Source organism: Poecile atricapillus, chromosome 10 (genome assembly GCF_030490865.1).
Source record: "Poecile atricapillus isolate bPoeAtr1 chromosome 10, bPoeAtr1.hap1, whole genome shotgun sequence".
In the NCBI taxonomy this organism is placed as follows: Eukaryota; Metazoa; Chordata; class Aves; order Passeriformes; family Paridae; genus Poecile; species Poecile atricapillus.
Genome location: NC_081258.1, coordinates 19,887,925 through 19,912,159, shown reverse-complemented (window position 1 = coordinate 19,912,159; position 24,235 = coordinate 19,887,925). Strand labels below are relative to the sequence as shown.

General features: G+C 49.6%; 1 protein-coding gene across 1 annotated transcript; it reads left to right on the top strand.

Annotated features, from left to right (window-relative positions):
- The first annotated feature begins 3,588 nt into the window (after positions 1 to 3,588).
- KLHDC4 (kelch domain containing 4) lies at positions 3,589 to 23,503 on the top strand. Its single transcript, XM_058845620.1, has 12 exons — positions 3,589 to 3,923; positions 4,874 to 4,965; positions 5,746 to 5,824; positions 6,640 to 6,738; positions 8,765 to 8,901; positions 14,128 to 14,220; positions 14,598 to 14,757; positions 19,232 to 19,313; positions 20,523 to 20,731; positions 21,786 to 22,197; positions 22,613 to 22,732; positions 22,984 to 23,503. Exons 1-12 carry the CDS (start codon positions 3,825 to 3,827, stop codon positions 23,166 to 23,168), a joined length of 1,767 nt encoding a protein of 588 aa, XP_058701603.1. The 5' UTR covers positions 3,589 to 3,824; the 3' UTR covers positions 23,169 to 23,503.
- Positions 23,504 to 24,235: the final 732 nt, after the last annotated feature.

Below are 24,235 nucleotides of genomic sequence, written 5' to 3'. Positions count from 1 at the left end.
ACCTCAGGATTTGCGAGGGGAGGTTTAGACTGGATATTGGGGACATTTTTCCATGGAAAAGGTTGTCAAGCCCTGGCACAGGCTGCCCTGGGCACTGGTGGAGTCCTTATACCTGGAACTGTGTAAAAACCATGTAGATGTGGCACCTGGGGACATGGTTGGTCGTGGATGTGGTACTACTTTGATGATCTTAAAGGCCTGCTCCTGCCTTAATGATTCTGTGATTTTCTGGGTTTTAGCAGCTAAAGAAAATAATTTTTCCTGGGCATCCTGGCATGTCCCAGGGCACTGAGAGCCGTGGCTCTGCTGAACTGCTCTGCCAGCCTGTGTTCCCAGGTGTCACTGCTGTGAGTTTGTGTGGCAGCGCTCCCGATTCCTGCGGAGCATCCACCAGCATCATCCGACTCCCCATCCCTGGAGGTGTCCAAGGCCAGGCTGGACAGGGCTTGGAGCAATCTGGGAGAGTGGAAGATGTCCTTGGCCATGGCTGGGGGTGGGATGGGATGGTTTTTAAGAACTTTTCCAACAAAACCATTCCATGATTCCATAAAACACTTGCCATCAGCAGCCCCACAGCTCTCTCTGTTTGCAGGGTTTATTTTTATCCTCCTCTTTCCATACAGTCAGAGGCAGAACTCTCCAACACCAGCAATTCCAACCATTGCAATGGCTTTTTGGTTGATTTAGTTCCTGTGCTGTCAGCATGTCCTCCCGCTTAATCTGTGGCATTAATTCCTTCCTTGCTACTGGCTTCAGAAAGCATTAACAAGGGAAAAATAAATCAAGTGTTAGAGCACAAAGAAGACTTGTGGGAAAAAGCTTTTGAGCCTTTTCTGAGGCTTTCATGCCTGTTATTCTTTACTTTGCTGATACAGCTGGATTTACCATCCTGTTGAATGAGCATATTCCAGACTATAAAAAAATAACAAAGTGGAACCACGTGGGCTTTGTATAGGTCAGAGCTGGAGAGGGGCTGCCAGAGACAACAGCACAGGACGACTTCAGAGCACGAAATGTGCAAACACAGCCAAAGTGCAGCTTATGTTCCTCCAAACAAAGCAGGAACCAAACCTGAGACACAACAGAAATGAGTGGGGGACGTCTGGGCGTGGGAGCTCTGTGTGTGTGTGTGCCCCAGCTTGGAGCCACAGCTGTCTGCCAGCTGTGTCCAGATGTTGGTGAGACTGTGGGAATGTGGAGTGGCCTTTCCCATCCTGGGTGATGGGGAGCTTGTGGAAAGAGCTCACCTGTCAGTGCTGGAGTTTTAAATTGATGTTTTAGGGCACGTTGGTGCTCTCAGGTCTTTAGTGTCATCTTTACCCTCATCCTTCTGAGGAAGACTCATCCCTGAAGTCACCATTGTGGACACAGCAACTCCTCAATAGTGGAGCAGGGCTGAATTCCCCGAGGAATTCCTGCCCTGTTTCACGCTCCTGTTGTGCTTTGAATTTTCAAAGTCCAGCACAGAGCTTTGGTTGTCTCCCCGTCCTCCTTTCTCACATCCCCCGTGAGAAGCTGGACTGGGGAGTTCAAGAGATCACAGAACTCACACCAGCAATATATCCTGCCTCACGTGGGAGCCAGCTCCAAATGACCCCACACGTCCCAAACTCCACCAGAAACACGGAGAATAAAGGGGCGAGAAAGCAATCTGAGCTCAGAGAATCTCTGAACTTATGGAAATAACCAGGAATGGTGAAGCACCGAAAAGGGTGAGCAGAGCTGGCTATACAGGAGGTGAAAAACTTCTCACTCCCTCGGCAGGTGAAGACTTTGAGGGGCAATTTCTTAAAAATACAGCTTTGTCATTTCAAAGCCTCCTTAAGAAGTGCTGGAAGCTCTGGACCCAGAGGAATTGTTGACCTGTAGACACCAGGAGGGGACGTGTTTTCACACACTGATGTCTTTTTGAGGTTGAAACCCAAGGAGCAGCAGGGAAACTTCCGAGCCCGTTTGCAGCGCCAGGGAACTCGGCAGAGCTCCCACATCTGGGAATTGCAATTGTCCCATTCCTGTAGTTTCTGTTCCCTTCCTGCACATAAACACGGACACGCTGCAGCTTGAGCTGGAAGCACAATGTTTTCAGAACAAACAGAAAAACAAAGTGCTGCTCATGATGGGCATTGTCTGCAACCTCAAAATAACTTTCCCAGCTCTTCCCTCCATGCTCCAGGGCAGTGTTTTTTCCGTGATCCCGGGTTCAAGAGTAGGTGGATGTTCACAGCAAAGGATCCATCCTGCAATCCCATGGCACGTGCTGGATGCTTGGGACAACTCAGTGGGTGTTGAAACTGTACCTTAGTGGAGATCCTCGCTGGTTTGGGGTGGTGAAATGAGGGGTGTTTTTGGAATTCGGTGAAAAATAGAATGATTTTATTCCTTCTGCTCTGCAAGAAACAATCATAGTGGCAATTTTGATGTGCAGTGGGATGAACTTGCAGCTTAAAGATGAATTTCAACCCCTATTTACACCCTTAGGTGTCCAAAGTAGGTGTTTTCCCAGGAATTTTTCCCTGGACTCAGCATCTGCATGAAATACCATGTAAATCATCATTATTCCTTCTCCACCACTGAGGGAAAAAGCAGCTGCTTGGCATTGCCTGACAGTGCCTGTACTTCTTTTGGCTCTCTAACAACTCAGGATTTGGAGAGTGGCCTGGATAAACCCCATTCCCAAAGGTCTGCAGCTGGAAATGAAAACACTTGCACAGTGCCCCAATCCCTGGGGAATTCTTGCTGTGGTTTAATTTTATTAATATTACTTTATTTCTGCCTCCCCCAGGCCTGGCTCACATCTCAGGTGATGGAATTGCAGAATCCCACGATCACTGAGGTTGGGAAAGAGCTCGAGGATCATCAAATCCAACTTGTGACTGATCCCCAGAGCACTGAGTGCCACGTCCAGGCCTTCCTTGGACACCTCCAGGGATGGGCATTCCAAACCTCCCCTGGGCAGCCCCTGCCAAGGTTTAACCACCCTTTCCGTGGAGAAATTCCTCCTAATCACAGAATCATGGAATATTTAGGGTTGGAAGGGAAATCATCCAGCCCAAGGCAGAGCCACCTGGAGCAGGTGACACAGGAAGGCGTCCAGGGGGGTTTGGAATGGCTTCAGAGGGGGAGATTTCATAACCTCCGTGGGCAGCTGGGCCAGGGCTCTGCCACCCTCACGCTGAGGTGGAACTTGTGCTTTAGTTTATGGCCATGGCTGTTTGTTCTGTCCCTGAGCACCCCTGAACCGAGCCTGACCCTCCTCCCGAGACGCGTCCTTGCCTCCCCTCCCCTGAGGGGGGGCCATTTTGTGTGAGGGGAGGGGGCCATTTTGTGGGCTCCTCGTTCTCCTCGGGGCCGGCATCAACCCCAGAGTGTCCGAGCCATACCGGGGCAGTGCGGACGGTGCCGGCCGGGATGCGGGGCTGCATTAACCCCTCTCTCCGGCCCTGCGGGGCTCCTGACGCCGGCTCGGAGCGGCCGCGGCCCGCGGACCTCCCTCAGCGCTGGGGGGGGCCCGCCATCAGTCCTCCGGGCCGGCAGGGGGCGCTGCCGCCCGGCACAAGGAGCGGCCCCATCCCGGGGCTTTCCGGGGTATCCCGGGCCGGCGTGATCCCGGTGTGATCCCGCTGGAATCCCGGGCTATCCCGGCGTGATCCCGGTGTGATCCCGGTGTGATCCCTCTGGAATCCCGGGTTATCCCGGCATGATCCCGGTGTGATCCCGGGCTATCCCGGCCCCATCCCGCTGTGATCCCGCTGTGATCCCGGCGTATCCCGAGCCCGTCCCGCTGTGATCCCGCTGGAATCCCGACGTGTCCCGGCCCCGCCGCCATGGGGAAGAAGGGGAAACGCGACAAGAAGGGGAAAGGCGCCGAGAAGACGCTGGCGAAGATGGAGAAGAAAGTGTCCCGCAGAGCCAAGCAGGAGGAGGTGACGCGCGGGGCCGCTCTGGGACAGGGACAAGCTTGAGGACAAGGCTGGGAGCAAAGGAGCGAATCCAAAGGGAATCTGGGCCGCCCAGGGAAAGCGTGGATCAGGGAACTGTAGGATATAATGGGTTGGAAGGGACCTACATGGATCATCCGGGCCTGGGAAGATCCCACAACAATCCCACCCTGTGCCTGAGAGCGTTGTCCAAAGTGCTCCAGGCCAGGTTGGATGGGGCTTGGAGCAGCATGGGATAGTGGAACGTGGGACTGGGTGAGATTTAAAGTCCCTCGTTCACTGTTTCTTAGCAGAATCATGTTTAAATCCCCTCCTCATCCCTTGTGTGTGACAGCAGGTGTAAAAGAAGAAGAGGAAAACACAATTTAAGGCTCCTTCTTGCTTCCCGTCCCCTTCATCTTTCTGATCTTAAAAGCAAACGAGAATCTTTGTTTCTGACACTCCTAGAGGGGCTGCTTGTGTTTAAGCCTTAAAACAGTGACTTTTACCTGGTAAAAATGTGGTGTTAATGGCCTAATTCAAATCTTAAAGGCATGGAAAGTACCCCTGTAGACTTCTGGCTACTGGGAGAGCTGATTCCATGCTGCAGGGGAAAAATTCCCAGGCTTTGGAAGTCTCTGCTTGGAGCACACCTTCGGAAAAGTGACCTGGAGGGAGGAGATGAGCAGTGGGGTTGTAGGAGAGACCTTGGCTCAGAACTTCCCGTTGCTGCAATTCTGCTTCTGCCCTTGGTCTGTCAGCAGTTTGGGAGGGTCAGATTTTGGTTTTAATTGAATGAAGTTGAAAGGGAATAAACATACATGGGGTTTCTCTGGAGATAAAAGAGTTTCCAGTTGTATTTGAGCAGTTATTTTTCTTTTTCAAGGAAGGGAAATGGTGGGAGTGACTGCTGGTTTAATGTGTGCTTCTGCTCATGTCTGGCTTTTTCTTTCCAGGAGGATCTTGAAGCCCTGATAGCAGAATTCCAGATTTCGGATGCTAAAAAGACTCAAGTAATTGAGTCATCCTGCCCACCCCCCTCACCCAGGTGAGAGCTTGTGTGAGGCTTTGGCTGCCACTTGTAGAGCAGTTGGGGGTGCTTTTAATGGCATTTACTTATGTAAAGTTATTTCCCAAGTGTGGAAGGTATAGCTGATCTCTGGAGTCCTGGAATACTGAATTCATGGTTAAAAAGAGACCAAAAGCCTTCTTTTGGGCATCAAAATCCACTTTTTAACTACCCCATCAGCACAGAGGAGCCAAAACAGGGTTTGATTTCAGGGCTTTGAGGGAAAATAAAAAAAGTGAAGAGGAAGTTTTGAACAGAGGGCTGAAGGGAATTCAGAGGCAAAAGGAGGTGTCATGAGGTAAAAAGCACTTTGCTAAGTGGGGTTCACAAACTTGGGGTATTCAGGAGAGCAGTGACCAGCAGCAAGTGCAGAACAATGACACAGATAAATGGAGAGGAGACAGCCCAGAGTTCTGTGCCCTCATAAAAGTAATTTTTGTTCCTGCCACCCCAGCATTAAAATTCAGGAGCTCACGTCAAAGGGGGAGTTAAATCACAGAGTAACGTGTGCTCCTGAAATAGGAGAGCCTCTCAGACAGTGCCCAATTCATCTTGCTGGAAGTTTTGGAAGGAATTAATTTCTTTGGAGAAGTTTTTAGCCTTGGGGTGAACATCACAGCAGGGTAATTTGGCAGATGATAGGGAGACCTTTGTGGCTGGAGGGCAGAGGTGCTGGTGCCTGAGTTAAAAGCTCCAAAGTTCAGGGGTTTAAGGACTTTCACATCATTTTTTTCTTTCCATCCTCTTTCTTTCTTTCAGGCTGAACTGCTCCCTCTGTGCTCACCCTGAGAGAGATGAGCTGATCCTTTTTGGAGGTGAATATTTCAATGGCCAAAAAGTAATGTATACTTCATTTTCTTCTACTTTATCTCCCCCCTCCCTCCTTTTCCTGTAATTTGCACGGGTCTCATTTGAAGGGAAATTCAAGGCAGAGTCATAAAATATGTATTTGTCCCTGAATGAGAGCAAAATAGCCTTTTAATTCTGCCATGGCTCTGTCTCATGGCTGAGCAGTTGGCAGGAAGGAGACACGCTGGAACCCATTAAGGAGTCAGAGTGATTGTCTCAGCATCAATATTTCAGGGCTTCATAATTTCTCCAGACTTAATTGTAGCCACATCTGCCCCCCATTTGGGATAACTAGTGAAGAATCTCTTGCACTTCTCAAAACAAGGTATTTCTGCACCTTTGCTGCTGGCAAAGATGGGAGCAGCAGCAAATTATTGCACTCAGGAACACTCATTTTCCTGAATTTCTGCAGGTTGCAGGTGGATGTTGTGCTCCTGGAGACAAACTGCTCTGGAAAACTCCAGCCTGGCAGTGATGTTTGTTACACCTCAGAGTTACCCAGTGTGATGAACTGAACTAATTCTGTTTTTTTTACCACCTGGAGCTGTCCTTTGCTCTGGAGTTGGGCAGCTTTAACCTGAATATCTGTGTTAAACTCCAACTTTTTAAATCCTCGTAACTCAAGCTGTCACCAAGGGTTTGGGAAATTCCAGCCCGGTGGAAGAGTTGCTGCCTCCCAGTGCAGTGCAGGAGCTCGTTGTGCTCCTTCTCTGCCCACTGAGGAGGTTGTGCTTTGCAATTTTCACCCCAAGTCCCCCCATGCAGAGCTGAGCTGAGCTGCTCTTTCCTCTCCCTGTCTCACAGACCTACCTGTACAATGATCTGTACATTTACCACATCAGGAAGAACAGCTGGACCAAACTGGACATCCCCAACCCACCCCCGAGGCGTTGTGCTCACCAGGTAAAGCTCTGGCTGCCAGAGCAGCAGCTGGAATTGTTCTAAAGACGATTTGGGAGGAGGGTTTGAATTTTTTCACCTCCTGAGGGTTTCTTGCCTCTTTTTGTTCTCCTCAAAATGGGCTGCCAGTGGTGTCACTTCACCTTTTCTGCTTGGACCTGTCCAAGGTGCTCTGGTCACTGGGTGTCCTCTGGCAGTGTTCAGTGTGGAGTGGAGATTTGGGCTTGTATCTGTTGATTTGGTAGGGCTCAAGCAGAGCCAGAGGGGAGATCCTTTAGAAATTAATTTTCTTTGCTGCACTATACAAAGACCAGCTCAAATCCATAATCCCTGAATTTTCCTACTGGAATTTGACCCAAGCCCATTGTTCCTTTTGTGGCCACAGCCCTACATCCATGAACATCCCAGACACTGCCACTGCTGCCAGCAGGGAGCACTTGGGCTCTTCTCCACCTCTGCAAATCCAGGTTGCTGGCTGCTTGTGAGGATGAAGGATTTGGGTTTGTTTACTTTATGTAAACACCTGCACAGTAGAACCTGGATCAAAGACTTGTATTTTTTGCAGGTCTTTTTCCCTCACCAGCTGATAGATTTTCTTACCTGCTGCAGCCAGTGGGGGTGACTGGTGCCTTCCCAAAGCTGCCATACAGGATGTGAATGTCCTTTTCCTACCCATCCCAAAACTCCCTGGGAAGATCCAACATCCCAATTAGGTTCACATCCCTTTGTTATGTTACTAAATGCCAGTCTTGCTCCCAGCTCTGTATCCTTGAACTGAAAGACTCTGACTTGATTTTTGGGCTACTTTGTGTTGTTTAAAATAGAACTTGGTTTCAGAGGCCACTTTCCAGTAGCCAGCAGGTGGCTGTCGAGCAGCTCAATCCGAAGGAATCAGCTCAGGAGCTGCAGCTGGATTACAGCAATCAACTGAGGAGTCCTGCTTCAGCAGTGTTCTCTGTCTGATAATTAATTTTATGGTTTCACAGGAGGCAGTTCAGCCTCTTGAGCTGACTGGTTTGCCTTCCTTGTGGCTTTCTATTTAACGTAGCATAGCTCAGAGTTAAACAGAAGTGTGTCTGTGGGTGCCAGGTGCATGTTTTCAGTTTTATTTGTCATCCCTGGTCTCTGACACACAATCCACTGTTGGAATTGAGGTGAGAGGAGCTGTGGGCAGGTGTTGGCAGTTGTTCAAGGAAAAGGTTTGGTTTTGTCATGAATTTCAAGCCAGCTCTTGGAAAGGTCACCCACAAGTATGAGCAGGCTGTTGCATAAACCCTCCCTTTAAGGTTCTAAGCACTGGATGCCCATGGAATTCAGGCTCACATCTCCTTTGTTTAGGTAACTTCATGTTCCCACACATCCTGCCTGAAAGCACACCCTGGATTTTCTTATTTAATCATTTCATGTTTGGGCTGGTTTGTGGCAGGGCATGATCCTGTGTGGGGCTAAAAATCTTTTTTTTTTTGATGGGAGAGACAGGCAAGGAATGAAGCCTTGTGAGGAAAGAGATCATTATCCCAATGTTGAGCTGTGATGGGTACCCTGGAGAAAACACAAATTGAAATTTGCACAGCCACAGCATTTCCTTCTTGGGATTTCTTCCTTGGTCCTAACACAGAAAATGTTAAGTAACAGTCCAAATACTGCACATTTCCTACTTTATTTGGGTTCTTTTTTTTTTTTTTTTTTGTTTTCTTTCTGTTGTTAGTTTGGTTCTGAGCAGAGAGAGTTGAATAATTTTTGTTACATTAATCCCAAGACGTTTCCTAGGAAACTTTGAACTTCCCACAGGAGGTGGGAAGAGCCCAGCTCCTAGGCCAGCTTTCCCTTGCTCTAGGGGAGGTGTGTTAAACACTGAGCACCTTTTAATCCAACTTCTCCTTCCTTCAGCCCCAGAGAGATGAAGGATCAGCAGGATCCTTCAGGATCTGTGGGAAATCCCTGTTCCCTGGGATTTGGATGCTTGACTGGGGAAGTTCTGTGCCTGCTTTGGAACCCTGCTCTGATCCAGCTTTTCCTTGTCCTGCAGGCAGCTGTGGTGCCCACGGCTGGGGGGCAGCTCTGGATCTTCGGGGGGGAATTTGCCTCTCCCAACGGGGAGCAGTTCTACCACTACAAAGATCTCTGGGTCCTGCATTTGGCCACCAGGACCTGGGAGCAGATCAAGTAAGTGCTGAGCCCTCATGTCTGGAGCATACTTTTGCCAAGGAATTTGGATCTCGGTGATCCCTGAGATCCTGGTGTTCAGTGACTCTTTGGCCTCGTGAGGAGCTGTGCCAGTGTGATCCAAGTTTGATTCCTGGTCCAGTGTTGTCATTTCCCAGCTTTCCCTTAAATGCAGAGGTGCCTGTGCTCCAAAGGGTGGAGAAGACACCTCCAGAAAGAAGTGGGAATGAGAGATGTGTTCCGAGTCTGTTGAGACAAAAGGTGGTTTATCTCATACCTGATTTTTGGGGTGTGGGTTGGTGTTGCTTATCTGAAGGGAAGAGTATCATGAACAGCTCTCTGTTCCAACCCTAGCAGGTCCAGATGTCCAAAACTGGTGCTCTGTTTTCCTGGGCTCCTCCAGTGGGGGCTCCACAAGACCAGTGCAAGGATCTCCTGATTTTAACATGACTGGAGAAGCCAGTTTGTACCTACCCAACTTCACTCCTGGGAGCTGGCATTTGCTGCCTTGAGATTCTTTGGGATAAACAAGCCAGTAACTCAGGCCTGTCAAAGGAAACAGGTGCCAGAAGTTTTTGACAGGAGTGAAAGTGTAAATATTTTCAGTGGATCTGGCCCAAAGTCCTCTGTTGATGTTTCTTTAACCTTTGTCTCCTTGCTTTGGCTGCTCATGTTTGTATTTGCATGAGAGGAGAGTTCTGGTGACATCCAGTGGGCTGAGAGGCAGGAGATGGGCTTTGGATCTGAGTTTGGCATTGGCATCCTCTTGGACTTTGGGATTGTCTTGTACTCTGAACACAGCTTTGGATGGGCTGGAGCTGCAGATCACCCTCCAAGGGCACTGAGAAAGGCAGCAGCTTTTGCTCACTTAGGAGCTCCATGTTCTTCCTTCAGGTGGGAACACCAGATCTGTCCAGGCTGATCCCTTTTCACCCTGCTAGAGACTGTGGGGTCTGTGACCTGTGTCTGCCTCTCCTTGCCCAGTAGCTGAGGGAGGTTTGGGATGAGCTGTGCAGGGAATTTTTCCTGCTTCTTTTAAAACCCTGAACATTACACCTGCTGCACTTCATTTCCTTCAGCATTTCCCATTTGTTGGGATCGTGGTGGGGAACAATCCCTGGTACCGAGAGCCTTCACACAGCCCAGGGAGTAATTCCATTTATCCAGTGTGCTGCTGGTGTTACCTGAATAAATGCCAGGTGACAGACTAGTGTGGGGTTTAGAAAATGACATTTTAGTGCAAATAATAAAGTAATAAAATTAATTATTCATGAAGAAATGTCTGGACAAGAGAGGCAACGTTTCTGTTTCTGCTCCCGTGGGAAGGATCACGAGTGCCCTGTTGCAGGTGGGTTTGTTGTGTTGGTTTGTGCAAGATGACCCTGCTGTGATCTGAACATGAAATTCTAGTTTATCCAGCCCCACACTTCAGATTCCAGACAATGATGTTGTCCTTCCTGGCCTACAATTCCTGCCACAAACCATCCTGGTGCCGTGGGGGGCTTGATTCTGAAACACTTGCGACCCCAAATTCTGCAACATTGTTGAATTCTGAAACAACTGGAAACCTCCACTGACAGTGAAAACTTCCCTGTGCTGGGGAAGTGCAGCTCTATTTTCTCCTAGAACAGAGCACAGTGGTGCCAGGCTGCCTGACAGAGTTAAAAGTTGCTAAATTTAGCAAGATTTAGCTGTGTTTCCTTGCATTTTGCATGCACAAAGATGATCCAAACACAGCAAATCCCAGCCCGTTAGAAGCCTTGCCAGCAGCTGACTTTGACTTAGTGCAGCCACCTTATCTTGTGTGTGATGCACGAGGTTTCCTCAGTCCATGAACTGTTGGTTACCCTGCCTTGGAGCAGCAATATTTTAACCTAATTGCCTCATTCCTTCCTGGAGAGAACATTCCCACTCAGCTCCCTGTGGCCCCGTGCACTCCCTCAGGGAGAGACAGGGAGCATCCTTGGGGCTTGTGCTTGGGGATTGCCACATCCCTCCTCTGGAGCTCCCTTCACTGAAATTCTGGAATGCTGGTGATACTTCCTGTAGGATTTGGTGGGATGTTGTGCTATGAATTTCCCAGTTTCACCAGTGTGTGTTTAACTGGAGCAGTCTCTGCAGTGGAGGATGGCCCAGTGCCTCTCCTTGCTCACCACAAAAATCAGGTCCTGCCACAGCAGGTAGAAGGTGCTCAAAGAAAAGGGTGTTTTGGTGTAAATCAAGTAGATTGTCAGCCCAGAAATGAGTTTGTTCTTTGGTAGGTCAGGTGTACAACTGTGGATTGATTTTGCAAGGGGTTGGAATTGAGGATTTTGGGCCCAGTTGTCTTTTCCCTTCTGTGCTTCCACCCGAGACATGAGGGGACAGGATTTGTGTGCCACTGACCCCAACACTAGGACACTCCCAGGGAAAGGTGAAAAACAACACAAATCCTGAGTTCAGCTTCCTGTGCAGGATAAAAGTGCTCTGTCCTCAGGTGCCCCTGTGATGGGGTGTTCTCTTCATCCCCATTATTATTATTATTGAGCATTCCCAAGCTTTACCTGGGCATCCTGAGGATGAAGAGGCAGCCTGTAGCCACTGGGACAAGTAATTCATGAATCTGGGGGCTGAATTCAGCTCTGGTTTGTTACTACAAGTCCCAGAGTAACTCCACAGGCAAAAGAAAATTCCTTATGGAGCAGTTCAGATCAGCCTCATGCTGTATATGTGTAGAGCCAGTCCTTAGCCAGACTTTTTCATCTATTTTTAAAAGAAGTCTGGAGAATTTACAGCTCCCTCCCACGTCTGCTTTCTGGTGTCAACCCCATGAAATAGAGCATTAATCACAAAGTCTGGGAAACCATTCCCAAAATGTTTCTTTGGGACCAGGAGCACTGAAACAGGTGAAAGAGAAGAGTTTGTGTTGGGGAAACAAGTTACAGGAAGATCTTTCTGGAGTGGGAATGAGGTTCTGCATCACTGCCAGTCCTGCCTGACTGTGCCATTTGTGCCTTGGAGTTAAATCTACATTGGTGGAGCTTTATTAAAACACATCATTGAATAAACTTTTATTGATTCTGAACTCAGAGGAAACCTGCTTGAGAAACAAGGCACAAGATATTCTCTGAGAACAGGATTTTAGTGCTCAAGTTGGGTTTTAATTCATCCTCTCCTTAAAAAAAAATAAAAAGATGATTTAAAAAATGCCAACTTCTGGAGTAATGACAGAGGAGTTACAGCAAGAGAAAATAATGGTTTCAGGTCTTGATGAAATTAATACCAGAGGTGCTGTTCTGCAGGGTGATACTTAAAGATCCAGTAAATGCTTGGAAAAACCTCCTCTTTGTTCGAATAAGGAGTCCAAGCAATCAATATTAATTCAGTCTTCCCCAAACGCTGCTGTTCTGGTGGAGTTTCTCATTAGCACCAGGGTGAGGTTGTCATTTTCCATGGTGAATAAGGACCCTCATTTTCTCTCTCCACAGAAATCCATCACCACATTCCCAGCTCCCTGCTGCCACTCCAAGTGTGGCCAGGGGTTTGTGGCTTTAGGTTTTGCTGCTGTTTCTTCAACTTTTATTTATTTAGGCCCTGATTGTGCAATCACTTCCACACCTTAATGCTGCCTATTGGAGGAGTCTTGCTGGGCTCAGTGGTGCCAGCTGGGAACTTTGGGAGACTCCTCAGCGAGGGAAAACAGGATGGATTCATCCATGGGGGCAGAGAACACACACAGCAAACCCTCTTTGGCCTAAAGCTGGCGTTGTTGGAGTTGTTTGTGTTGTGTCTTGTGTGATGCTGTGGGTGAATGTGAAGGAAGGGAGGTGAATCCATGTTGGAATGGTGTCCAGCTGCCCAGCTCCTCGGGAGCCTTTTGGATGGGACAGATGGAGGGAGTGTTGCTTGTTTCTGGAAATGGAAGCAGCACATTTAACTGAAAGGTCAGGAAAGCTTGGAAGAGCAGAACAGGAATGTGTGGCTGCTTTTGAGTGTGTAGGATCATAGAGTGAGTCAGAGTCATGGAATGGTTTGGGTTGGAAGGGATCTTAAATCCCATCCCATTCCTCCCCCTCCATGATCAGGGACACCTTCCACTATCCCAGGCTGCTCCAAGCCCCATCCAGCCCGGCCTTGGACACTTCCAGATCCAGGGATCCAGCCACAGCTTCTCTGGGCTCCTGTGCCAGGAAGAATTCCTTCCCAACAGCCCATCTATCCCTGCCCTCCTTCAGCAGGATGATGTTGATAATGATGGCTTGTTTTGCTGCAGTGCCTTTGTTCTTGGGGAAATCTGGGTAACTCATGAAGTGTTTTCACTGGTTTGGAGTCATACCCAAACTGCAGGTGGATGAGTGAAGGTGTTGAGAGACTTCCTGAGACGCTGAGGGATGTCAGAGCCAGGCTTTGTCCCTTGGTGCTTGGAGAAAACATCTCAGTTTGGAGTGTCTTCCCGGCAATTGTGAAGTGCTGTTCATTAAACTCTCCTGAAGGAGAAGGATCAGCTGAAGAATCAGCTCCTGAGTCATCACTGAAAAGACTTTGGGTGCTGTTAGGGTGGTTTATCTCTAGGAATAAAACTGCCTGCGATGCAGTCCCAGGAGTTCCAGGAAGAGCACCCATCCTGTCCTGGAGAAAAGCAGTCATGGATTAAGGCAACCACATTCCCAATGGTTCCCATTGCCAGGAGAGGCTTGATGCCTGGAGAAAGCTGAGCTGGAGCAGAGGCTGCACAGAGCTCAGGATAAAGCAGGGATTTATTGAAAGGCCCTAAAGGACACACCTTGGGCACTACAAGAGCCTGGCCAGGGCTGCACCCAAGATGGACCAAAAATGGACACAAAATTAACAACTGATCATGAGGCCTCACATTTTTATCAGTTTTGGTCCATCTGCATATTGGGGTTAATTGTCCAATTACAGCTCCAGGGTCTGCAGTCCCATCCTGTTTTCTCTCTTCAGCCCAGCATTGTTTCTGCTCTTGGGCCTGAAACTTGTAATGATTGTCCTTGGTACCAAGCTGGAAAAGGAATTGTTTTGTCTGGCTGCTCTGTGAAGAGAGCTCACTGACACTGAATATGAAGCTCTAAACCACACACCTGGGCAGGGCAGAATATGAAAAATATGAAAGCTAAAACTTAAGGCAGAGGTCAGACAGCTCAGCTGCCAATGACTTCAGTAGAAATGGCCTGATGCAATACCAGGCCAGGGGATTTTGCTAATAAATGGAATTTCTTTGTGTTTCAGGGCACCAGGAGGGCCCTCTGGACGAAGTGGACATCGGATGGTTGTGTGCAAAAGGCAGCTGATCATCTTTGGAGGTTTCCATGAGAGTGCAAGGTGGGTTGCTGGCATGGCTGGGAGTTTGAGTACTCCTTAAAAAAGGCAACAAAATTTCACCAGTAACAGAAATCTGGGTGTTAATGGGAGGGTTATCCTAAGCAGGATGGTGACTGAACTAGATCTTTGTGTAGAAAGACAAGGGATCTTGATTTAAAGTCTTCAGGTGTGGGAAAAATCATTTTAGCACTGAAGCAGGTTCCCATGCTTGTAGCCAAAGCTCAGTCCAGCACTTTTGGCCTCTGAGTCTTGTCAGATCCTTGTCTTGTAGAAACACCTTCTCCAGTGGGGGCTGTGAGTAGAGCTCTGAGGTGCTGTTTTATCCTGCCCTGAGTGTCCACATCACAAAATGTGCTGTGCCCATGTGCTCTCTGCAGAGATTTCATCTACTACAACGATGTGTACACCTTCAACCTGGACTCCTTCACCTGGAGCAAGCTGGCTCCTGCAGGGATGGGGCCTGCTCCAAGATCTGGCTGTCAAATGACTCCCACCCCTGAGGGCAACATCATCATCTATGGAGGCTACTCCAAACAGGTAGGGGAGGGACACTTTGTGCTAAGTCAGGTGTTGTCCACAGGCTGGGAACCAAAACAGGCATCTTCTAATTCTGCCTTTTTTTCACGCAGTTCTGCTGACTGAGGGGCTAATCTTGGTTCAGATGATTTCTCTATTTTCCCTGCTGTTCTAATCCAACAGAAAGAATTGATATCACTGAGGGAGGAATAAGCAGCTGGGAGAAATGACATTTTTTTGGCAACTTAAAGCATTCTCAGGTATTCCTTTGTGCTTCAGCACTTGCAGGTTAAAAGCAGCAGTTGCCAGGAGACTTTTATTTTGTGCCATCAGTGGCAGAGGTGAGGGAGCAAACTCAGTAAGCCAAAAATGACTTTTGACAAGCACCAGGCTCCTCCAGCTCTGCTCCTTGCTCTGTTAATCCCAGGAATTTATACCAGAGAGCACATTCCTCACTGAGCAGGTATCCCTGTGTCCATGCTGGGCAGCAGGAAGGAAGTGTTTCATTGAGCAGAAGGCTCCTGCAAAAGCTTTTCATGTTGGGGATGCAGGCAGAGGCCCTGGATCCTGCTGCTCCCGTGGAAAGGCAGCAGGGGAGGAGAACGCCTTGTTCTTCTGAGGGGAATAAATGAACAAAGCAGGGAGAGGGGAGAGAAGGGAGTTGGTCTCTCTGTATATTTAGAAGCATTTGTGCCTCCTCAGGGCCTGAGCTTCGGGCTCTGCCTCATCAGATGTGTGTTGGATTCAACAGCAGTAAGGACACAGAGCCTTTTCCACCTGAAAGGGCTTTATCCTCTTCCCTGTCCTGTGTCCTCGCTCCTGAGGGTGGGGAGGGAGCAGCAGCCTGCATTCTCTGCTAGGTGTGGGGCTCTCCTGGAAGCAGCTGGGCCCCAAGTGCCCCCTGGAAATAGAAAAGTCACACGTGTTTGCAGTTGGTTCTGTTCCACTGCTGCTCTGGGTTGGTGTGAGCTGATAAAAATGAAGAAGGGATGGAGGGAATGCAAAACTGCCCTCAGCCTTTGGCTCCTTGAGCAAGGATGAGAGCTGGGACGAGGCCTCTGCAGCTTGGAAAACAGGTTTTCCTTTAGAACAGACACTCCATTAAAGCAAAGCAGACATTCCATTAAAACAAGACATTTTTAACAGATGTTAAAAATCTCCTTCCTTTGTCATGTAGAGAGCTCTGTGTGCTTCTCTCTGGGCCATTCCTGCCAGGCTCTGCTTTTGTAGCACAAACTGACCAAAGCTCTGGCCAGAATCTTCTCTGCAGCCTTCAGCATGCTCCTGAAAATTAAATTCAGCAGGATATGGCCCCTCTAGGAGAGACCCAATTCTGTTAATGTGTGGCTATTTAATTCTCATTGTGTCCTCACTTAGAGCTGATTGTGGAGCTGAGTCTGGGTTTGCTTTGAAGTGAAGAAAATGTGTTTGCCTGGGATACTCTTGGGGGAAGGTAGACATGGAGAAAGCAATACTTAATTGGAGTTGGGCAGCTACAGGAGAGGACTCACTCCTTGTCTCCAGTTACAGGGGCAGATACTCCAGTCAGGGGTGCTGTGAAGACATTTTGGGGTTTATGAAGATATTTTGGGGTGTATGAAGACATTTTTACATCTGAAACCTGGCAAATACCCAAGCAAAGCACCATTCATCAGATGCAGAGTATTCGAAGGAGAGGCAGGACTAAGTCACACAAGTGATGGGAAATTTTGAAGGGAATAGGGGAGGAAAGTCATAATAGCTCTTCTTTTTGAATAGGGATATAATTTGGCTGTCACATTGCTGGAGGAGGGTGGTGACATGCCAGGGCTGCTGTCCTGTGATGGGCAGGGAGCTGGGAAGGCAGAAACAGAGTTTTGATTCCTGAATTAGCAGGAGTGATGTGGAGAGTCTCTTCTCAATGACATGACAGTCCAAGGCTGAATTGCCTTCATGGGACCTGGGTTAAAAAGTCTCTTTCCTGGCTGGGGAAATAGAGGCAGAAAAGATGGAGTGACTTGTCTGAGGCACTCCAGGACTTGCATGCAGAGCTTTGCTTCCCAGATGTGCCACTGGATTGTCCTGAGCAAACCAGGCTGCAAATGGTGAAAAAGGAACTTTCCAACCCTGGGTGTGACTGCCTTGAGATGCTGGTGCCTGATATTCTAAAAAGCAGGATTCTCAGCACAATGGTGTCTCTGCTCCTGTTTCATCAGCAGCCTGGAGATGATAAAGACAATTTCTGTGATCTGCTATGGAAGGGGATGTTGTGGGTGCTGCCAGCTCTGCCTAGAACAGACCTCAGAATGCCCAAAGGAGCTCAGACCTACTCTACTGCTGATGCTAAAGATGTCCTCAGCCCTTTCCTGTGCTGGGGATGGGGCTTGCTGCAGCGAGCTGCATTTCAGGCTGTGGGAAGCATCGAGGCCTCTCCATTGCTAGGCAACAGAGGGGCTGGAGCTGCTGCTGCTCCACCTTGCAGGTGCAGCCTACAGGCCAGGGGAGGGCTGGAGTTACACGTGGGCAGGGCTTTGGGATGCTGGCTGGGGTGTGGGGATCTTGGTGTTGTTTTGGTTTTTTTTTAGTGGCAATTGTCGCAAAGCTGAAGTGGATTCTGCTGGGAGATGTGGAGGTGCCTGAATTGTAAGGTCTGGTGGGACTGGTTCCCTCTGTAGCTGTATTTTTGATATACACTTTTGCTATTTGGATGTTTTTGAATGCTGTTGATCTCCTATCAGACAATTTTAGCACATGGAGAATCCTGATTCCACTTCTCAAGCTCTCTGTGCCTCAGTTTCTTTGCAGTCTGTCAGCAGAGTTGGAATTTTCAGCTGATACCTGTAAATTTCTTGTACCTCCCCACTGTGCCTGCATGTACAAACCACAGTGCTTATCCCAGCCAGTTTTGTGCTGGAAAACAAACACCTGGAACTTCAAAGCACAAAGGAGCAGCAACCTCTTGTGAGTGAGAGAATGATTTGCTCAGGGCTGACTTGTCCTGGCTGGGAGGGAATGGATCTCTCCAGCAGCTGGAAGTGTCTGTGACAACAAAAACTGACTCCCACTCCACCTCATCGGGGTTTTCTGAGCCCAGGGAGCTTTGTCATGTTGCACACACAGCGTGTTTACTACAGGGAGCTTTTCAGGAGAAAGGAATGTGGTTTTTCCACACAGCTTGGATGGTTGTGGAGCCAGCTGCTCCTCTCTGTGTTTGCTTTCTTGCCTCTCCTGCGGTGCTGTGCTCCTCACACTTCACCTGGGTGGAGTTGTGCAATGCCTGGAACACACTTTCCTCTCTTCTCCCTAAGAATTGAACCAGCATTCCCAGGAACTGGGAAACCCAGCACCAACAAAACGTGCCAGGCACAGGTGTGCAGCAGGACTCTCACTCTCAGGGCTGGCCCCAGTTGGTTTTAATCCCCTGTGACAATTTATTTCTCTCCTCTGGGTGCCAAAATTCCTGCATCCTGTAGTTTCCATACAGCTCATCTTCCTGAGGGCTGAACCCTGGGATCCACTGCTGGGAGGCACTGCTGGGTGCAGATTTCCTCATCCCAGCAGTGCCATGGCCCCAGGAGGAAGGGAATTACAAGGAAGCAGGAGCTGTGCACGAAGGATGGGTGGATAATGACATTATTAACACACCTCCTACGGTGGTGTGGCACAGAGCTGCCTTGGAATGCTGCTGTTGCCATGAGCACTGAAATCCAGGGCTTCCAGGGAAAGGAACAGGGAAATCACACTGAAAGTCAGGCATTTAATTGCTTCTGCTGAGCTTTCACCCTGTTCTTGCTGCTGTCTCGCTGTTGCCTTTTGTAGGGGTAGGAGTGGGGTTTCTGCTTCTGTTCAGGAGGATGAGCCTGTTGCTCAGGGCTGTGTGGGACCCCACATGGCAGAGCTGCCAGCTGCAGGGGGACAGAGCTGTCACCTCTGCTGGCTCAGGTGGTGACAGGACCCACAGCCTGGGCTGGTCACAGGGGCCATGTGAGGTCATTACAGACCAGAGCTTCTGCCCAACATCCAGGACAGAGTCCCTGAGGGCCTTGCAAGCCCTGGAAAGTTGTCATGTCCCACTTTGGGGATGGGAATCTCCTTTTACAGGAGTTCAGTCAGCCCCTTGAGAGCACCTGCTCCTGTCTGAGCCGGAGTAAAAGGCAGGACCTTGGCTCTTCTGTTTCCTCAGTGCTGCCCATCCTTCCTTTGCTTGCTAACCAGTTGGTTTTAATCCCCTGTGACAATTTATTTTGTTCTGGGTGCATCCCATAGTCTCCATCCAGCCACAAATCCCCAGAAATCCATGCTGCAGCCAGGAGGGCCCTTCCTGCTGCCACAGGCAGGAATTCTGGCACATCACAGGGAGGATCTCTGCTTTGAATCCCATGGTTTGGAGCTGCTGATGCTCCAGAGTGGCCTCTCCTTGCCCAGTCCCAGGGTTTGCATTTGCAGTTGGATCCCCTCTATGATTTGGCCACTGAAGCTGTTTCCCTGAGCATCCCTGTGTTTCCTTTCCCTGCAGAGGATCAAGAAAGATGTGGACAAAGGCATCCTGCACACAGATATGTTCCTGCTGAAGGCTGAAGGGGCAGGCAAGGAGGAAGGTGAGCACTGCAGCCCTGGGAATGCAAATCCTCTCCCTTCCTTGGGATTACACACCAAAAAACCTGGAACCAAATTCCCCTCTCAGTGATAACCTCTGTGCCCCAGTGTTGGCTCAGGAAGACATCCAGGAAAAGAGATTTTAGAGATTTTTTTTTTGTTGTTGTTTGTCTGTGGGAGGGAATTAAAACAACATTTCCACATTCCTGTTTCTGGGACATTTTGATCTCTGCTTTCCTGTTCCACAACAGAAAACCTTTAGGATTGCAGAATTCTCCTGTGGTGGGGTGTTCCTGGGTGGATGCCAGGTACCTGCTAAAGCTGATCCATCCCTCCCTCCTCAGCTGGAGTAGGGAGAGAAAATCCAATGGGAGACTCATGGATTGAGATAAGGACAGGGAGAGATCGCTCAGCTCTTTCCCTGCTCCACATTGGGCCCACTCCATGGGGTACAATCCTTCTGGAACAGATTGATCCATTGTGGGGCTTTGGTTATCTTTGATTGGAATAGGAATTCCATCATTTTCCTGAGGAGATTTTCTCCTTGACTCAGGCAACGGGACAATTTTCTTGGAGTTGAATTTCTAAAACGTTAAAATTGTGATTGATTTCTCCAGACCTCACTGTCTGGGATGGGATTTGGGGAGGAGGGTTGGTCACCAGCACTGTCTGGATTGCAGGCCCTGTTTGCATTATTCCTATTTATAGTTTTATCTTGTTGGAATTGCAGTTCCTTCAGAAGCACAGGGCCTGGCAGTGCTTCTCCCAGCCTGCATCTCAGGGATTTGCTCTGAAGTCAGAGTAGAAGGGATTGGAGAAAAGCAGAGGGATAGAGCACAAGTCCTGTCCTGCTGCTGAGCCCTCTTTTAAAGCCTGGTTGGGGCTTTTGGGGATGAGCTGTGTTTATTTTTGGGGGTAAGGTGGCAGAAGAGGTGGAGGGAGCTGATGGGAGGTGGGAGGGCTCCATGGGATAACTGAGGGACATTTCTTGGTGCTTGAAGGCTCCATCTGATCAGGCCTTGTCTGAACTCCACCTTCCAGTAAAGGTGCAGACACTTCCAAGGGTCTCCTTGCTCCAGAAAGCTCTGAAAGTACCCTGGAGATGCCATGAGAATATCCCAAACGGGGCTGGAATTCCCAGAGGCTTTGGAACACACAAACCAAGCAGGATTCTCCTCTGCTGATGCTCACATTTGTTCTCTCCATCCCAGACAGGTGGAGCTGGAGTCGGCTCAGCCCCTCTGGAGTGAAACCCACTCCCAGATCCGGCTTTTCCATGGCTGCTGCTCCCAACAACCGCTGCCTCCTTTTTGGGGGGGTGCACGATGAGGAGGATGAGGAGAGCATTGAAGGGAACTTCTTTAATGACATTTATTTCTATGACATCGGCAAGAACCGCTGGTTCCCTGCACAGCTCAAGGTCTGGGGTTAAATACAATAATTTCATCATCTGGCACATCCTTTTGGCCTCTTGGAGATTTCACAGATTGTTTGGGTGGGAAGGGACCCTAAAGATTCTCTCATTCCACCCCTTTGCATGAACACAGGTTGTTCTAAGCTGGCCTTGCACACTTCCAGGGATGGAGCAAGGATTTTTCTCTCTTTGAAGGTGTTGTGTATTTCTGGTAGCTCAGGGTGCACCTGAGCAATCCCTCTCTTCCAGGAATCAGGCTGCCCCATTTATTGTGGAATGCCAAATGAAGCAAAGCAGCTTGAAAGCGTATTTCTGGTGTTTTGCTGAAAGCCTTCTCCAGGGCCAGATGAATCTGACATGAGGGGAATTCACTCATAGCTGCTGGGAAAAGATTTTGGGATCAAGCCCCTCCCTCTTCTCCCCGGTGCTGATGAGCTATCAGAAGAGATGAAATATTAACCTTGCCTCCAAGAGCTTCAGAACTCAGCTCAGCTCTTTGATTATGTTTGAATCACTCTCACAGGCCAAGGGAGGTGCAAACCTGGTTCAACTTCTCCTTCCCCCTGCCCCTTCCTGGCTTTTTTCTCCAAATGGAGAAGTCAATCCCATAATAACAAGCAAACAGGCACTCAGCTGGTTGCTTCAGCCTTCCCAAACTGATTGTTTTCCAGCCCTTTCACAGAGTTCTTCCAGGACCTGGAGTGCTGCCTGGTAATGGGCTGTAATTTCGCACCCAGCAATTGTGATTTCAGGAAATCCTGGGTTACTTTCCCTTGCCACAGAACAGTGGCCTCTGTGTGTTTGTGGCACCTGGGAGCAGGAGAGCTGCTCCTCTCTTATCAGAGGCAGCAATTCCATGCCCTGGATTCTCCAGGATCTTCACTGTTCCAGGCTGGGAGAAGCTCATGCTGTAGGAGGAGTCACATTGATCACCTGAGACTTTAAATTGTGATGAAAACCAGGAATTGTTCCTTCCCTCCAGCAGCATCCGTGCTGTTTGCATGAACTGCTTTTAGGTGCGTGCAATTCCCACAAAATCTCCTTCAATTCCTGTTCTCAGGGCCCAAAATCAGAGAAGAGGAAGCGCAGGCGTGGCAGACAGGCTGGGGCAGAGGCTGCTGGAGAGGAGGAGCTGCAGCTGCCACCTCCCCAGGGGCCCCTGGAGATCGTCAAGGAGGTGGTGGCAGAAGATGGCACCGTCATGACCATCAAGCAGGTGATCCCTGGAGCTGCAGAAGACAAAGACAGGTCTGGCTCAGAGGAGGAGGAGGAGGAAGAGGAAGGTGGAGCCCTGGGCCAGCCTGTGGAGCCGTGCCCACGCTCCAGTGCCATGGTGGCAGTGAAGCACGGGGTCCTCTACGTGTATGGGGGCATGTTCGAGGTGGGAGACCGCCTGGTGACCCTCAGTGACCTGCACAGCATCGACCTGCACAGGATGGAGCAGTGGAAGGTGCTGCTGGAGATGGATCCAAGTAAGCTCTGCTGCTGGGAGCTCTCCCTGTGCCTTCAGGGGAACAACACTGGGGAAAAAAAACAACTCTGGGGCTTCCTCAGGGGAGTTAAGAGTGGAGGTTTTCCCTGGATAGGGAAAAGCTTGGGGATGTGTGGTAATGTGTGCCCAGAGCTTTGGGGTCACTGGAGAGTCAGCTCTGCCTTGTGAGTTCCCAATCCAAGAGCTGAAAACAGGGTCGTGGTGGCCATCCTGGGAATCCTGCTGTGCCAGGCCTGTCCACTCCTCCAAGGAACAGGGATGTTCCTGCCTGTCCCCACTGTGTGAGGGCAGTGAAGGGCTGGGGTCCTGCAGAGTGTGTGGGCATTACCCAGGGTTATCTCTCTGTACCTTAATTCTCTCTTTGTGCCTCTCTCCTCTTTCCTTTCTCATCCAAGAAACTCAGGAATGGCTGGAGGAGTCAGAGTCAGATGAAGAGGAGGAGGATGAAGTGGAGGGTGCAGAGGGAGGTGAGGAAGAAGAAGAGAGCTCTGAAGAGGAGAGTGAAGATGAGGAAGGTAATTACTAATAAATGCTGTCTCCATACTAACCTGAAGTGGGGTTTAGTGCAGTTCCTGGTTCTGCTGAGAGCCTGGAAACTCCAGGTGAGTTTTCCAGCAGAAGCAGCTTTCCTCATACATTGCCCTTGGAATAAAAGAGAAATTTTCCTGGTTGCTGGTAGGTTTGCAGGCTGTTCCATTCAGCCCCCCGTGGGCTGGCTGGCCCTGTGAGCTGTGTGTGACCTCTCTGTGTCCCTCTCTTTGCCCAGGGGAGCAGCAGCACCCAGCAGTGCAGCCTGGGGAGAACCAGGCCCAGTACGTGGCCAGGACAGAGCAGTACTGGCTCAGGCTGGCCCGCAGCCACATGGGCCCCGAGGCCAAGGACAAGAAGGTGCTCAAGGTGGCTCATGCCATGGCCAAGACTTTCTATGAAGATCCCATCCAGATGTCCTGAGGCTGCTCCAGCAGTGAAGGAACGTGCTGGGAGCAGTGGTCAGCCCTGCTGAGCTCAGCCTGATGTCCATCCTGGCCTCCAGCCTTTCCCAGCTCTGGGCTGTCCGTCCTGGATGGATGCTCTGGATCTGCTGTTACTCCTGGGAATGCTGTGGGAGGCTCCTGAGGAACAGGATTGCTGTCCAAGCACTGACTTTGCTGTTTGGGGTCTGTCCAGACAAACTGTGCACGTGACAATGGTTCACTGGTCCCAAATTCCTGACTGGGGCCAGGATGTTCTCCAGGGGTTCCTACAATAAACTGACTTGGTTATATCATCTTGTTTTGCTCAGTAAATCCCAGCTTTTGTTCTTGTTTTCCTCCTGGTGTGGAAGAGGGATTGCAGTTCCTGCTGTGAGATGTGCAGGCACTGCAAAGTGCACCAGCAGCTGTGAGATGCCTGGAAAACCCTGGGAATCCTTTCCTGCCTTACCTGTGAGATGCACTCACAGAAACTTTCTCTGTGTTCACTGTAATTTTGCCTTTGTGGAATCTCCCTGTTTTCTCTCCCTGGTGGCCCAGTTGTCCTGCAAGTGCCCTCTTCATGACCCGTGAAATGTCCACCTGCAGACCCCACTGAGGCCAGGAAGGAGTGGGCTGATCCAAGGATTTGTTTTTCCAGCCCCTCACCTCAAGGCATCCCTTCCATCCCAGCAGAGCAGTGCCTTGGGGACAGCAGATGGGATCCAAGTGTGTGCTGCAGCAAGCAGGGATGCCTGGAGGTGCCACCAGGACTGGCTGTCCTTGTGCAGGGAGTTCCAGGTGCCCTGGGTATTGCTCTGGCTCATCCCCAGGGATGCAGCTCTCCGGAGAGCAGGGCTAATCAGGACAGAAGGAAGATGAAATAGAGCTGACAGGGAGCTTTAATTGGTGAGATAAAAACATGTCTGACAGGGAGGGACCTTCCCCATGAAATAATAGGTGGGAGGTGAAAAGAAACCATTTATCAATAACCTGGGAGAGGAGAAAAAGAAGCGTTTATCGGTGATGTGGGAAAGGTGAAAACAAAGCATTTCTTGTTCATCCAGG

Coding starts and splice junctions, on each gene's coding strand:
- KLHDC4 (XM_058845620.1), top strand. CDS start 3,825: ATGGGGAAGAAGGGGAAACGCGACAAGAAGGGGAAAGGCGCCGAGAAG. Junction 3,924..4,873: donor GCAGAGCCAAGCAGGAGGAG/GTGACGCGCGGG, acceptor TTTTCTTTCCAG/GAGGATCTTGAAGCCCTGAT. Junction 19,314..20,522: donor AGGGGCAGGCAAGGAGGAAG/GTGAGCACTGCA, acceptor TCTCCATCCCAG/ACAGGTGGAGCTGGAGTCGG.